General features: G+C 31.3%; 2 protein-coding genes across 2 annotated transcripts; one reads left to right on the top strand and one right to left on the bottom strand.

The window, feature by feature from the left end:
* Nucleotides 1-5,218: 5,218 nt before the first annotated feature.
* Nucleotides 5,219-7,268, top strand: LOC133788354 (galactinol synthase 2-like). The gene is made up of 4 exons (XM_062225816.1): nucleotides 5,219-5,709; nucleotides 6,151-6,471; nucleotides 6,554-6,688; nucleotides 6,766-7,268. The coding sequence occupies exons 1-4, from the start codon at nucleotides 5,377-5,379 to the stop codon at nucleotides 7,003-7,005; spliced, it is 1,029 nt and encodes a 342-aa protein (XP_062081800.1). The 5' UTR covers nucleotides 5,219-5,376; the 3' UTR covers nucleotides 7,006-7,268.
* Nucleotides 7,269-12,149: 4,881 nt separating this feature from the next.
* Nucleotides 12,150-15,146, bottom strand: LOC133791893 (uncharacterized). Its single transcript, XM_062229800.1, has 6 exons — nucleotides 15,066-15,146; nucleotides 14,716-14,898; nucleotides 13,757-14,047; nucleotides 13,442-13,651; nucleotides 13,126-13,178; nucleotides 12,150-12,726 (listed from the first exon to the last, which is right to left on the bottom strand). Exons 1-6 carry the CDS (start codon nucleotides 15,144-15,146, stop codon nucleotides 12,150-12,152), a joined length of 1,395 nt encoding a protein of 464 aa, XP_062085784.1.
* Between the last annotated feature and the right edge of the window lie 540 nt (nucleotides 15,147-15,686).

Genomic DNA, 15,686 nt, shown 5'->3' with positions numbered 1-15,686 from the left:
CTTGGTTTTTCAACTGGCATAAAAATCGAATTTTTACTTCGGTTTTACGTCCTAAAGTCGTGATCTCAACTATCAAACTAACTCGTAACTCCTTGATGGCAAAGAAATATCATCCTATACAGTATCACCCATTAAACCCCCTACTGTCATGCATCTCAACCCATAAACAAATGAACTCAACAATCAATCCACAGAAGCACGCACGACAAAAATATAGAGCATAAAAGTTCTGAGACTTACCAGAAAAAAAGACCGTGGAGATTTGAGAGAGTTTTCGAGCGTCGGAGAAATCACGGACTGAATCTTGAAACGCTGGAAGACGGTCTCTAGAAGAAAATGGAAGCTCTGATTTTAGGGTTTCTTGAAAGAGTGATAGCTTGCGTAAAAAGGAAAAGAAGACCTTGGAGAGACTATATATATTTTTGTCCGTGGCATAAAAGGGGAGTAATCATCAGTTTCCTCTTTTTCGAAGCATGGGGAAGGGTGATAGCTGTCGAAAGGTTACTTGGGAACCGAAAAGCCACGATTAGACAAGGGTAGGTTACTTTTCCCAAGATTGCACGAATTACTCTGACAGGTCCGGTGGGGTAATCGAAGGGTCGTTTCCTTAAAAGTTTATTTATTGCTCGTAATAAATAAACTTGGGGGGCAAATGTTATCCAATAAACAGGCATGGATGGCGTGGCAAGTGATTTCTGAACACGTGGCTGACACCTGGCAGAATTCTGTTAGAGTATCGACCAGTAAGATATTGCAAGCATAACAGTTGAGTTTTTCTTACGACCAGCCTGGTCGTACACTCCGCATATCTCAAGATAATTTTGTAAAGATCTAAGTCAATCCCGAGATTGTCTCCAATAATTCATGATGATCCGATTAATTAGGAGATAATATCTGTAACAAATTGATGCAATCCTCCTTGAGCCTATAAATAGAGAAAGATAGTTCAAGGAGGGGACTTTTGGGCTTTTTGCTTACTTGAGAATATAGATTTACGAGAGAATTAGAGCTTCTACATTACGATATATTGTTTATTCTTCAGAGGTTGGTGAAACTCATAGAACCCTAGTTCTTTAATCACTCATTTGAATCCTATATTAATAATAGCTCAAGTGGACGTAGGTTATTACCAGTTTCTGGGGCCGAACCACTATAAATTCTTGTGTGCTTTACTGTTTTTGTCATTATATCCATTCTAACGTATCTGTCCACATCAAGCATTTTTGACTCTGTGTCAGTTGACCAAAATCAGGGTCAACATTAACAAAACAAACCATTAAAACCAATAATTTCCATTAGTTATCTACACACTTTTTATATAAAAGATGTATATATATATATATTTATACTAGATACAAACAACGTGCAATATGTACGTTTTTTTAGTTTTATTTATAGAATTTATTAATTATTTTTATTAAATTTATATTAATGTCATATAAATTTCAAATAAATATCATATTTTAATTAAATAATTTATTTATTTATGTTTAAGTTTATGTTTGTTCTAATTTTTAAATTTGGGAGTGACAACAAGAGATTATATATTATATGTTTAATGTAATATTAAATATTATACGTGGATTTTAAATTTAAGTTTCTTACTAGTTTTTTTTTTTTAAAAAGAACAATTTGTTGCTAATTGATAGTAGATTATATTATATGTTTAATATAATATTACTCTAATAAGTTAGTTTTAAGTTTAATTAAAATTTATTTAATTTATAAAATGTATGATTTTATTAATTTTAAATAGTTATCATCGTAACATATCTAAAAAATATCTTATTTTAATTTGTTTAATTATTTATTATTTTTAAATAATTATCATTGTAAAATATCTAAAAAATATTCTATTTTAATTTTTTTAATTATTTATTATTTGTAAATAATTATTATTGTAAAATATATCAAAAATATCCTATTTTAATTTTTTAATTATTTATTTTATTTTAAGTGTTTACAAACTACCATTAAATATAAGAATATTCTGTTAAATATAAGAATATTCCATTAAAGTTAACATTAAAAAAATAAAAAATCGTTAAAACTACGAATTTCCGTTATCTACACACTTATTATATAGAATAGATATATATATACATCTTCTATATAAAAAGTGTGTAGATAACGAAAATTCTTGGTTTTAACGGTTTTTTATTTTTTTCCGTTAACTTTAACGGAATATTCTTATATTTAACCGTAAATTGTAAACATGACTTAAACTTAAATAAATAAATAATTAAACAAATTAAAATAATATATATTTTTAGATATTTTACAATGATAATTATTTAGAAATAATAAAACCATATATTTTATAACTTAAATCAAATTTAATTAAACTTTTAATAATTAAATCATATTTATTTAAAAATAATAAAGGCATACATATAATTTTTTATCTTATAAATTTGTGTGATAGTTTATTTTTTATCAAGTGATTGAAGCTCTTTTTCTTCATCAAATTCACCAAAGGACATTGTGAGATACATTAGAAACTAAAAATGATTGATGCATGTATACTATTGTCTACACTATGACTTTTTTTTTATTATTATTTTATTTATATTATTAATTTCTTTTTAATATTTTTGTAATTTATATATGTCATGTAGCCATGTAAATATATTTATATGTCAACATTGTGTTTTAGATGTTATATATGTAGAGATTATTGATATAAATATTTATATATACTATAAACTATAATTCATTATATTATATATATATATTTAAAAATAGTGAACCTGTTTTTATTAAAATTATAGACAATGTTTACAATTTTGAAACTAAACAAATGTGCATTGCTTCTTCCTAGTATATATATATATATTTATATACTAGGTAAAAATAACGTGCAATGCACGTTTGCTTAGTTTTAAAGTTATAAACATGCTTATTCAAATATGTATTTATTTTTAATTATCATATAAATTTTGAACAAATAAACAATATCATAAAAATAAATAAAATATGTTTAATATAATGTATTAAAGTTATAGGGCAAAACATTGTCTATAATTTTAACAAAAATCAGTTCATTTTTTTTCAATATATAATAGAATGAATTACATTTCTATAGTATATATAAATATTTATATCAATAATCTCTACATATATGACATCTAAACATAATATTGACATATATATATATTTACATGGTATATGACATATATATATAAATGACAATAATATTTAAAATGAAATTAATAATAGAATAAAATAAGAATTGAAAAAGTTATAGTGTAGAGTAGTATACATGCATCAACTATTTTTAGTTTTTAATGTAACCCGCAATGTCCTTTGGTGAATTTGATGAAGAAAAAGAGTTCCAATCATATAAATATTATATATAGATTTTAAATTTAAGTTTGTTGCTAGTTTTTTTTTTTTTAAAAGAGATTTGTTTCTAGTTGATAGTAGATTATATTAAGCTATATGTTTAATATGATATTATTCTAATACGTGAAGTTTAAGTTTAATTAAATTTTATTTAAGTTATAAAACATATGGTTTTATTATTTTTAAATAATTGTCATTGTAAAATATCTTATTTTAATTTGTTTAATTATTTAATTTGATTTAAGTTTAAATCATGTTCACAATCTATCGTTAAATATAAGAATATTCTGTTAAAGTTAACGAAAAAAATTAAAAACGGTTAAAACCAAGAATTTTCGTTATTTACACACTTATTATATAAAAGAGATATACTTAATACAAGCAACAAGTAATATACAATGTACGTTTACTATTTATAGAATTTATCAATTATTTTTTATTAAATTTATGTTATTGTCATATAAATTTCAAATAAATAAACAATATTATGTATAAAAGAATAACATAACCATATTAAATGAAAAATTAAACCAAAACATTGTTTATGATATATTTAATATATATATATATATATAATATGATAGCTTTTTTAAATGATATTTTTTTTAATAAAAATTTAGATTATGTATTATATATATTATTATAATGATATTTTATAATATTTAAATTTATATTAATACAAGTATTAAATATATAGTCTTGTATTAAGTATTGTTATACTAATAATATTTTATAATATTTGAATTCATATTAATATAATTATTAAATATATAGTCTTGTATTATATATTATTATAATAATGATATTTTACAACATTTAAATTTGAATTATATTAATATAATTAATAAATATCTATTTTTAATTAATTTTAAAAGTATGTTCCGTTAGATATTTAGAATATTTCGTTAAAGTTAAAAAAACAAATCATTAAAACAAAAAAATTTCGTTATCTAAACAATTTTTATATAGAAAAGTGATATTTTTAATATGAGACTAGGATAATTTTATTTCATTTGTCAAAAAAGAAAAATTATTCCACTTTTTTATCATGTATTATGAATAATTTTATTTTTATAATAATTTTTCTTTTATGATTGGAAGAGGGCACTTTTTTTTTGTTTTTTGTTTTGAAGAGAAGAGGGTACTTTTATTGGCACCGTTTGTTTCTCTCACTCCACACTCTTTTCTTAATTAATTTTTTTCCAACAAAAGCTAATTAATTAGTTTTAAATATTTCTTCTCTTAAATTTAAAGTAAATATCTTGATTAGTTATTAAATGATAAATGCTTTTTTTTGGGTGAGTGGGAGCAAAATAATACTAAAAGTGGTTTTGCTGTTTTGTTTTCTCTTTCTTTTCTCTAAAATTACAATGATAATTTTAATTCTTTCAAGTAATTAACTATATATATATGGATATTTATATATCATATTTCACAGCTTAATCATAATACATATTAATTTCACGATAATTAGAGTTCCACAGATAGTGATAGATACTTACATAGTAGAAAAGAAAAATAGACTACACCCTATAGTGATTCCTTTTTAAACATATTACGAGACATAATGTTAGTTAAGAACATGTCGGTAGGGACATGCTATTGGTCTCTAAAATTAAAACATATGTGATGCTATATAATACTACAACATTTCATTATCCATATATACTTTCTATTTTATTTTATTTTTCATTTCAGTGGACACCAACTTTTCAACATACAATAATTTATTTGTATTATTTTTATTACAAATCATTATCATACTCAAAAAAAAAAAAAGTATTATTTCCACAAATCTTTTCTTTTTTTCCTTTTCAAATTATTAAGTCCCCTCCCAACACCTCTTCCCATTCTCTATATAAACACCCCCGCACCTCTCCATTGCTTACGACCAAAATCAAACACATAGATCAAGCATTACTAAACCTAATTGCCTTTTCTAGCTTTTCCTTTCCGAGAAAAAAAACACAGCACTTATTTTCTCATTAACCAAACACTCTTGCCACTACTACTTCATTTATTAAACCAAGCATGACTCCTAACATCGTCAACGCTGCCGCAGCCAGAGCCACCGGTCTTGCCAAGGAAGCCAGTGGTCCGAACCGGGCTTATGTGACCTTCTTGGCCGGTGATGGAGACTACGTGAAGGGCGTGGTGGGGTTAGCCAAAGGGCTGAGAAAGGCGAAGAGCAAGTACCCTCTGGTGGTGGCGATTCTGCCCGACGTTCCCGAGGATCACCGGAAAATTCTGGTGGATCAAGGGTGCATCGTCCGGGAGATTGTGCCACTCCACCCACCGGAGAACCAGACTAAGTTTGCCATGGCCTATTACGTTATCAACTACTCCAAGCTTCGTATTTGGGAGGTACGTGTAGTGTCTTTATTACTGCATGTATTACACGTATGACATAATTTTTTTTTCATATTTTTATTTTCATGTGGATAAAGTTATGGGTGTTTTTTTTTGGACAACTTTTGTCGGTTTGGAATTTGGATTTTTAGGGGTTATTTTTTTTTTGGGTGAGAATTGGTGTTTTGATTTTGATATCTCAATTTAGGATATTTTTCCTTTTTTATTTTATAATTATTATTATATAATATCACAAAAATCCAATACTCCTTTTTGTTTCTTTCTTCACCTACCTATAATAAAAAATGTTATCAATTGTTTCTCTCTTATTATATCCCTTCAATATTCAAATAACTATTAGAACTCAATTGTTATTGTTAATTTGTTTCTAAAGAAAAAAAAAAAGGAATGAAGTTTGGTAGTTAATAATTTTTGTTATTGAATCAAAATTTTCAGTTAGTGGAGTACAGCAAAATGATATACTTGGATGGAGATATTCAAGTCTTCGACAACATTGACCATCTGTTCGATCAGCCAGACTCCTACTTCTACGCCGTAATGGACTGTTTCTGCGAGAAAACTTGGAGCAATAGCCCACAATACAAGATCGGCTACTGCCAGCAGTGCCCGGATCGAGTCCAGTGGGCTTCAGAGTTGGGCCCAAAACCTCCTCTTTACTTCAACGCAGGAATGTTCGTTTTTGAGCCCAGTTTGCCGACTTACCATGATCTCCTCAAGTCAGTCAAAGAGACCCCTCCAACCCTCTTTGCTGAACAGGTATTTAAAAAAGAAAAAAATGAACATCGATTACAATAAATTTATATTGATTATTCACTTATTTATTTAACTTTTGGAACAGGACTTTTTGAACATGTTCTTTAGGGACAAGTACAAGCCTATTCCACCAGTTTACAATCTTGTTTTGGCCTTGTTGTGGCGTCACCCTGAGAATATCGATCTTGACCAAGTCAAAGTCGTTCACTACTGTGCTGCTGTGAGTATTATTTTCGTATATTATTAAAAAAAATATTCAAAAGAAAAACCAATTCTAAATTTTGCAATTCCTTTTAGGGGTCCAAACCATGGAGGTATACTGGGGAGGAAGAAAATATGGATAGAGAAGAGATCAAGATGCTAGTCCAGAAATGGTGGGACATATACAACGACGAGTCGTTGGACTACAAGAAAACGACAACTGCTGGTGTGGAAGCTCCAAATGGAACAACAGAGCAAGTGAATCTCCAAGCCTTCTTGGAGGCACTATCAGGGGCTGGTGTCGTTCCTCGTGTTAGAGCTCCATCCGCGGCTTAGTGCCGTGTGTGTGGATTTGCTGACCACATCATATTTTATACGGCTTTTTATTTTTTTAAAATTGTCTTCCTATTATTATTTGGAAGACATATACATATATCTTTTTATTTTTATGTATGCTTAATTTAGGTGTGTGACTGTGAGTGAGGAAACCCTATGGAACTACTTTGGGTTACTTTCGTGCTGTATTGGAAATTGGAATTAATTATCCTGTACTAATTTATTTTATATATTAATGAAAGTACGAAGTATATATTTACTTCTGTTGGTCTCTCTCTTTTTTTTCTCAGTACAAGTGTTAAATCTATGTGATAATCAATAATCCTCTTATAACAAATCAAAGAAATTGAGTTAATTGCTTGATTAATTCTCTTATTGGTCCACTTAAGTAAGAATAGATTTAAAACGTAAATTATTTTTGCTTTAAATAATACGCCTTTGCTTATGTCTTGCAGTCAATCCAATCTAAATTCTCTCTCAACCTCGATTCTAATTTGGGTGTTAAGGTCGAATTCTAAATGTCATTTAAGTCCCTCAAGTCATTTTGCATTTTAGAATTATTTTTATTTGCCAACTTAACTCCAAGAGAAGATTTTTTGTAAAACAAAAATACTGGTCCTATTATCAATCCTTTATTGCTCGTATTATTGTTAACGATATTTTTCTAGAATGCGTGCGAAACGAATCGGTTCGGCAGAATTTTTTTCTTTTTCTTTACATTTTTGCCATTTTTCGTCTCATACATACCTAAACCAAGCAACTTGTCATATTATACATTATCATACAAAACCAAGTATTTTGTCCTATCCTTGTATAGGTTAGCTAATGTGTCCTTTTTAATCTCTAAACCAATTTCTCTCGCAACTACAAAACATTTCATATTCGAAAACTATTCAGAGATGTTGTACGACTTCGAAGACGTTATATAGAGGACAACGTTATGAAGGGGATATATTTTATCCGTCCAGTAATAAAACGAGTTCAAAACTGTTTTTCATTCTGGGAAAATGATAAGCGGTTAAACTGATTCAATATTAATTATGTAATATATATTTTTAAAATGGCATTTCCATTTTAGTATTCTCCTTCAAATTACTACTTTTCATTACAGTAAATAAGTTTTGGGAGTGGTGGTGGGCCTATTTGAAAGAAATTATAATTAACGTGTCGAAGGTCTAGTCGTTTCTCATGGTCTCAAGCTGGCGGAGGCTATGAATTTGCATCATTTCATATTGTTCCTCTGTCATTAACAATATCAACAACAAGCTCTTCTTCCATAATGATTGGGGTCTCTGTTAGAAGCTCTAATTCGGCTGCCCATGCCATTGCTCAATATGCTTTAAACCATATATTCTCTAAATTGTATCTGGATTGGGGTGGAGTGTTATTCTGTGTGAATAAAGTAATACAGAGGCAGAACCTTATATAGGCTCAGCAAAGATATAGTTACAAACAGTTACAACAGAAACTAATTACCACCTAACCTAACTGTTCAAACTAATTAAAGAATATTCCTAACACCCTCTCTGAAACTACTCAAGTGAGGATTAGTTCCACTTTGAGTTTGTTTTTGAAGGACTCAAACTGATTGCCTGGAACAGCTTTTGTAAAGACATCAACCACTTGATCAAATGAGGGAACATTTGAGCAACTATCTTCTTGCGCGTAACTGATTGCCTGGAACAGCTTTTGTAAAGACATCAACCACTGGATTTGTTGAAAGCATTACTGTATTGTGAATGTCACACCAGATCACAGACTCCAATTTTATTTAGCAATGATTTAACCCGTCATTTCAGCCACTAAGTTTGCCAAGCGTCGGTATTCGCTTTCCTAGAAACTCTGCTGATTTTAGCTTGCCAAACCACCTGATTTGATCCAAAGAAAAGACAGTAACCATATGTGGATTTTCTTTCCTCAATATTAGTGGCCTAATCTGAGCCTACTAACTTGAGCTCACATCTGACTTTCTAAAGTGCAGGCCGTAGTCCACGGTTGCCCTCAAATATCTTAATATTCCTCTCACTACTTTCCAATGTGAATCCCTTGGGTTCTGCATAAATTGACGTACTTTGTTGACTGAGTATGCAGTTTTCGATCTTGTTGTAGTTACACACCCCTAACTATACTTTTGTAAAACTGAGGGATTTTCCATTTCTACTCCTATATTATCAACTTGTATTACTGTATACGACATTTTCTAGTACGCATGTCTTTAACGCCCAAAATGTGACTACCACTAAGCGGTAGTTATAGTAAAATCGGACAGTCGATCCACAAGGAGATAACCTAAAACCAAAATATTAGTAGAAAATAACACAAAAAGTTAGTAACATGAAATAAATAAAAATGGAAATAAAAAGAGATTTGAGATTTTGGTATTATCTTTTTTATGAAATGATAAAATGAGATAAGTGAAATAAAAGTAAGGTGTAATCAAGAGTTTGAGAAATAGAAAGGTTTTAAGAATCATCCATATGCTTGTTTAGTTACTTAGTTACTTGATTTACAAAAATACACAAGTAAATAGTTCACTTCCCAACATTTACTTGGAAAATCTAACATTAAAGTTCATATTCTTTTTTAACAAAAGTTCATTTGAGTTATAAAGTTCTTTATTTTAGGAGCACAATGTTAATCTCATGAAAAATCTAAAAATGACAAAATACCCAAGGGCAATAATGCAATAGAAGATTGAACATAAAATTATGTATCAATATTACTTTTACTAATTAGAAGCACAAAGAAAGAGCATGACTAATCCTATATACTATTAGTGCAAGTAAATAAAGATAACAAAATAGAGATGAGGATGAAAGAACATAAATAACTCACATACATTATATTAAGAACATAGTAAATCAAAGTAGCAAAATAACACCACTAGCATATGAAATCATCCCTAACCTTCCTAGGAAGATTAGACCATTATGCTCATGATTCTCACAAAATTCTAAGAAGAAAATATGAGAAGAAAGTGAGTAGAAATTTTTCTATAGTTTTTTTACTCTAAAAATTACATATCAAATGTGAAAGAAGAGTCCCTATTTATAGAAGGAGAAAATGACTAAAAAGAAATTAAATTACAAACGGGGTCTACAAAATAAATTTGAAATATTAATAATAAAATATGATTTTGAAAATTCAAATCTTATTATTAATATTAACCTAGCTATTTTAGTGAATGGTCATTTTGCTTTTTCTCTAAAACACCACAAAATATGAGCTTAAGATCTTAAAATGGAAAGGTGCAAGACCAAAACCCACAAATGCCACTTTTTCAACTCTTTTTTTCAGTTTTGATTCTTTCTTTCTTCTTTCTTTTTCTTTATGCCAAAATGCAAATTTAATTACTACAAAATAACAATAAATTAAATCATAATCAAATATTTTCGTTTATAAAATAAATCATATTAATTCCATGAAAATATTAATTAAAACTTAATTTATTTTGACTATTAAAATTAATAAATATGTATTTTTCACTACTAATCAGTGTATAATGCGGAAGAAGGATTTTGAGAAAGAGAATAGTTGTATATTAAACTTGATGATTTGAAACAGGGCAAAACTCTTTGTATATATAGGAGAGCCTGGAACCAAAAATATAATACCTCAAATCTAACAACTAACAAACTGAAAAAAAATAAATGGACTCGGTCAACCTAAAACTAAGAATAAAACAAATACAAAAGGAAAGCATAAGATACAGGGAAAAATAAAAATAATTCCTAATAGCCTCCCCTCAAGATGGACTGTGTATATCGTGCACATTCATCTTGGACATGTGAGAGGAAATAGTAGTAGAAGGGAAAGGCTTTGTAAAAGCATCTGCCAATTGATGATGGCTGCTGACTGAGATGAGGCGAAGTAAACCAGCACAGATTTTGTCTCGAATAAAATGGCAATCCAACTCTACATGCTTTGTTCGTTCGTGAAAGGTTGGGTTGTTAGCGATATGAACAGTGGAGTTGTTATCACAGTAGATGATGGGTGGTGTAGGTGATTCAATGTGGAGAGTGTTGAGGAGATATTGAAGCCAGGTGAGCTCACTTGCAGTGGCGACCAATGCATGGTACTCTGCCTCAGCTGAGCTTTTAGAAACTGTTGGTTGCTTTTTAAATCTCCAGGAGACAAGGCAGTCCCCAAGAAGGATGCAAAAGCCAGTGGTAGAACGCCGAGATAAGGGGCAAGAAGCCCAGTCAGAATTTGAAAAAGCTCTGAGTTTGAGGGAAGAAGAAGCTGGATATAGAAGCCCCTGACCTGGTTTCCCTTTGAGATATCGAAGGAGGTGGTGGACGGCCTGGAGGTGAGTCATACGTGGTGCTGACATAAACTGACTGAGATTATGAACTGAAAAAGTAATGTCAGGCCGAGTCAAATTTAGGTATAAGAGTCTGCCAATTAGCCTCCTGTATTGTGAAGGATTTGAAAGTAAAGTTCCGTCTGTATCATTGAGCTTCAACCGAGGATCCATAGGGGTGGCAGCTAGTTTACTTGCAAGATATCCTGTATCGTCTAAGAGTTGTAATGTATATTGTCGCTGAGAGATGAATAAGCCTGAAGAAGAGCGGGCTACTTCAAAGCCCAAGAAGTATTTAAGAGAGCCGAGAGCATTGAGCTTGAATTGAGTGTTCAAGGACTGCTGTAGGTTATGTAAACAAGATAGTGTAGGCCCTGTGATGATGATGTCGTCGACGTAGACGAGTAGAGCAATGAATTCAGATCCATGTCAATGTATAGTCAGCCTGGGATTGTAGGAAACCATCTCAGATGAGAGCTTCAGAAAGTTTCGTATACCATTGCCTTGATGACTGTCGTAATCCATATAGAGATTTATGTAATTTTCACACAAGAGGAGGTCCTGCAATACAAGAATAATCAATTAGTAAACCAGGTGGTATTTTCATGTATACTTCTTCATTGAGGTCGCCATTAAGAAAGATGTTATTTATGTCAAGTTGTAGGATGTGCCATCTTTTAATAGCTGAAACAACAAGTAAAAGTTTCAGAGTAACCATCTTAGCAACAAGAGAAAATGTGTCGAAAAAATCAAGGCCTTCTTGTTGTGAGTAGCCTTTTGCTACTAAACAGGCTTTGTATATTTCTATTGTACCATTACTATGGTATTTAATCTTGTAAATCTAGCGGGATCCAATAGCCCTTTTGTGATGTGGCAATGTGGTTGAAGACCATGTTTTGTTATTTTGTAGAGCTTGAAATTCTTGTTGCATAGTAGAAATCCAATTTGGATCCAAAGTTGCCTCCTTATAGCTCGAAGGTTTTGCATTAGAAGAAACATCATAAGAAAAAATTCTGTGAGATGTAGATAATTTAGAATATGAAATATATTTTTTGATTGGATAAGGAGTAGGGGGGTTGAGTTGAAGGGAACAGTGACACTCAAAATCCTTCAAGTATGCTGGAGGTTTAGACTGTCTTGAAGGTCTGTGAATAGGATTAGGAGGAGGAGCAGCAACGGGAGAAGGAATGAGGATAGTTTTTTGTTGTGTAGAAGAAGGATCAGGTGTCAGGCTTGTTGTCTCTGGAGGTGCTTCGACTATGTCATTATTAGTAGAAGAAATAGGAGTAATATAATCTGTTATGCCAATATAAGAAACTAGAGAGGAAGGTAGGACAATGTTAGGAAAAATATCAACCAAAACAGTAGCATTATTTAACTTTGTAAAAGGAAAAATTTTCTCATGAAAAATAACATTCCTGGAAATAAAAAACTGTTTAGTGGTGATATCACAGAGCTTATAACCTTTATAACCAGGAGGATAACCGACAAAAATACATGCTCGAGCTCGGGGTTGAAATTTAGTCCTGTGAGTAGTGAGAGTTGAGGCAAAAGCAAGACATCCAAAGGTTTTAAAAAAATTATAATCAGGTGATTTATTATATAAAATCTCATATGGTGCCGTATTTTGTAAATTTGGTGTACGAATTCTATTGATAATAAAGACAACAGTAAGTAAACAATCAGACCAAAAAGAAATAGGAGTATGAGATTGAAAGTGTAAGGCATGAGCAACATTCAAAAGATGTTGGTGCTTTCACTCGACGATGGCATTTTTTTGAGGAGTTTCGACACAATAAAATTGATGAATAATTCACTTTTTAGCAAAAAGTTCTTCAAAAACAAGTTCCGGAGCATTATCGGATCTAAACTGTTTAACAGCAGTATGGAATTTATTTTCAATCATAGATAAAAAAGTAGGAATAATAGAGATAGCATCAGACTTGTGTTTCATTAAATAAATCCATGTGAATCTTGATTTATCATCAACCAAGGTGAGAAAAAACAGTGTTGAGAATGTGAATGTGTGTGATGTGGTCTCCAAATATCACAATGCACTAAATCAAATAGAGAATCAGCAAATGTGTTGTTATTAGGAAATGACAGCCTTTTAAGCTTAGCCTTAGGACATACAAAACAGGGAGAATGTTTATGCAAATGTGATGTATTACAAGGTAAAGTAGAGCTAAGTAAGTCAAGAGCTTTAGATGACAAATGACCTAATCTAGAGTGCCAAATATCAGCACTAATAGTGTGAACTTCTGGTATAGATGTAGGCTTATCCCGAAGGTAGAGGCCGTGAAACAATCTACCCATGCCAATCATCTTCTTAGTGATTGGTTCCTGAATGGAAAAAGAATCACAAGAGAAAAAAAAATTAATATAATTAGTGGAAGTGAGAGCACTAACATAAATTATATTATATTTAAAATTTGGAACAATTGGTACATCAGTGAGAGTTAAATCAAGGGACAACAGAACAGTACCAGATTTGGACACAAACATATGAGAATGATTAGGTAAAACCAATTTGGTTTTGGGAATATCAGATAAAGAAATAAAATGCGAAACAGAGGAGCATATATGTCGTGTTGCACCTGAATTCACTATCCAAGTGTCATATTTTGTAGGTATACAATATTGAGAAGTAGAAAGAATTATACCTGGTGTGTCAACAGATTGTGTGGTGTTAGATGTTGCATTACCAGATTGTTGGTTGGCAAGAAGAGTGAGCTGCTGCTGGTATTGAATGGCATTTAATTGAGGCAAAAAAGTATTGGTCTCAGTCGAAGTTGAGGTAGTAGTATCACTGGTTTATAGTTGATTTGCAGTAGCTTTGGATGGTACACGATTCTTGTTGAAGCCTGGAGGGTAACCATGGATTTTGTAACATTTTTCTATGGTATGCCCATGAGTGTTACAATGAGTACAAAAGGGTCTATTTCGTTTTGGGGGATAGGGTTTGTTGGTGGTAGAATATGATTTTGAAGTGTTAGGTTGAGAACCTTGGAAAACAAAGGCCATGAAAGGATTAGTGAGAGGATCTAAGTATGGTGTAGGTTGGCTTATGGTCCTTTGGTTTTCTTCTTGAGATACAAGGTTAAAACTTGATTTAGGGATTGAAGGGGATCCATAAGAATAATTGTACCTCTGACTTGGGAGTATGAATCTTTGAGCCCCATTAGAAATGACATAGTATATTCCATGTTGTAGTGATCTTGAAGAGACTTGACACCACCACAAGTGCATTTGTTACAGGTACAAGAAAGGCGATAATTTGAGAGTTCTTCTCATAGAGATTTCAGGCGAGTGTAGTAATGGCTAACCGACTGTAATTCTTGCTTTAGATTCATGAGGTCACGCCTTAAATTAAAGATGTGAGGACCATTGCTTTGCTGTAATCTAACCTTTAGATCTTTCCAGATTTCAGCAGCTGATTCATCATAGAGTATGCTTGCTGAAATGTCTTTAGAAACAGAATTAAGTATCCAAGAAATGACTATATTATTGTTCCTAATCCAAGCAGTATACAGTAAAGAATCAGAGGAAGAGGGTTTAGAAATGGAACCTTCCAGAAATCCCAATTTGTTCTTCACAGAGATTTCCAATTACATTGCACAACTCCAAGATGTATAGTTGTCCTGTCTAGTTAGAAGTTGAGACACTAGGACATTCCCTAGGTTGTCAGCATGATGAAGATAGTAGGGATTGGAGGGTCGTCAATGGTTGTTCTTGATATTGGGATCTGGTTAGAGACCTGGGATCTTGGTCCGATTGTATTATCATCGTTGGAATTTCCTGAAGGAGGAGGAGAATCATCTGAAGTAGCTGTGGACATGGTGAGAAATCAGGGGAAAGAAAAATGGTAAGAAGTCGTGGACGGCAGAGGAACGCAGAGGTTGTGCCGAGGAAGAGGGCACGACTTTGTCGGAGAACAGGCACCGGAGGAAGCGGAAGATCAGGGAAAATCTAATTTTCCTGCTCGGATACCATAATGCGGAAGAAGGATTTTGAGAAAGAGAATAGTTGTATATTAAACTTGATGATCTGAAATAGGGCAAAGCTCTCTGTATATATAGGAGAGTCTGGAACCAAAAATATAATACCTCAAATCTAACAACTAACAAACTGAAAAAAAAAAAAATGGACTCGGTCAACCTAAAACTAAGAATAAAACAAATACAAAAGGAAAGCAAAAGATACAGGGAAAAATAAAACTAATTCCTAATAGCGTGTATTTTGTCTTTACCTTTTTACCATCTTTTGTCTCATACATACCTAAACCAAACAATTTGTCATATTATACAACGTCAAAATAAAACCAAGTATTTTGTCCTATCCCATGTATAGGTCAGCTAATGTGTCCTTTTAATCTTTA

Source organism: Humulus lupulus, chromosome 7 (assembly GCF_963169125.1).
Source record: "Humulus lupulus chromosome 7, drHumLupu1.1, whole genome shotgun sequence".
Taxonomy (NCBI): domain Eukaryota; kingdom Viridiplantae; phylum Streptophyta; class Magnoliopsida; order Rosales; family Cannabaceae; genus Humulus; species Humulus lupulus.
The sequence above is the reverse complement of the archived record's forward strand: the minus strand, read 5'-3'. Positions and strand labels throughout refer to the sequence as shown.

Bases quoted from the DNA above. Each gene is read 5' to 3' on its own strand.
- LOC133791893 (XM_062229800.1), bottom strand. From the start codon at position 15,146: ATGTCCACAGCTACTTCAGATGATTCTCCTCCTCCTTCAGGAAATTCC. The intron at 14,899-15,065 runs GTCTCTAACCAG...ATCTCTGTGAAG, and splicing joins CAATCGGACCAAGATCCCAG to AACAAATTGGGATTTCTGGA. The intron at 14,048-14,715 runs GTTAGATTACAG...ATTCAATACCAG, and splicing joins AAATCTGGAAAGATCTAAAG to CAGCAGCTCACTCTTCTTGC.
- LOC133788354 (XM_062225816.1), top strand. From the start codon at position 5,377: ATGACTCCTAACATCGTCAACGCTGCCGCAGCCAGAGCCACCGGTCTT. The intron at 5,710-6,150 runs GTACGTGTAGTG...CAAAATTTTCAG, and splicing joins CCAAGCTTCGTATTTGGGAG to TTAGTGGAGTACAGCAAAAT. The intron at 6,472-6,553 runs GTATTTAAAAAA...CTTTTGGAACAG, and splicing joins CAACCCTCTTTGCTGAACAG to GACTTTTTGAACATGTTCTT.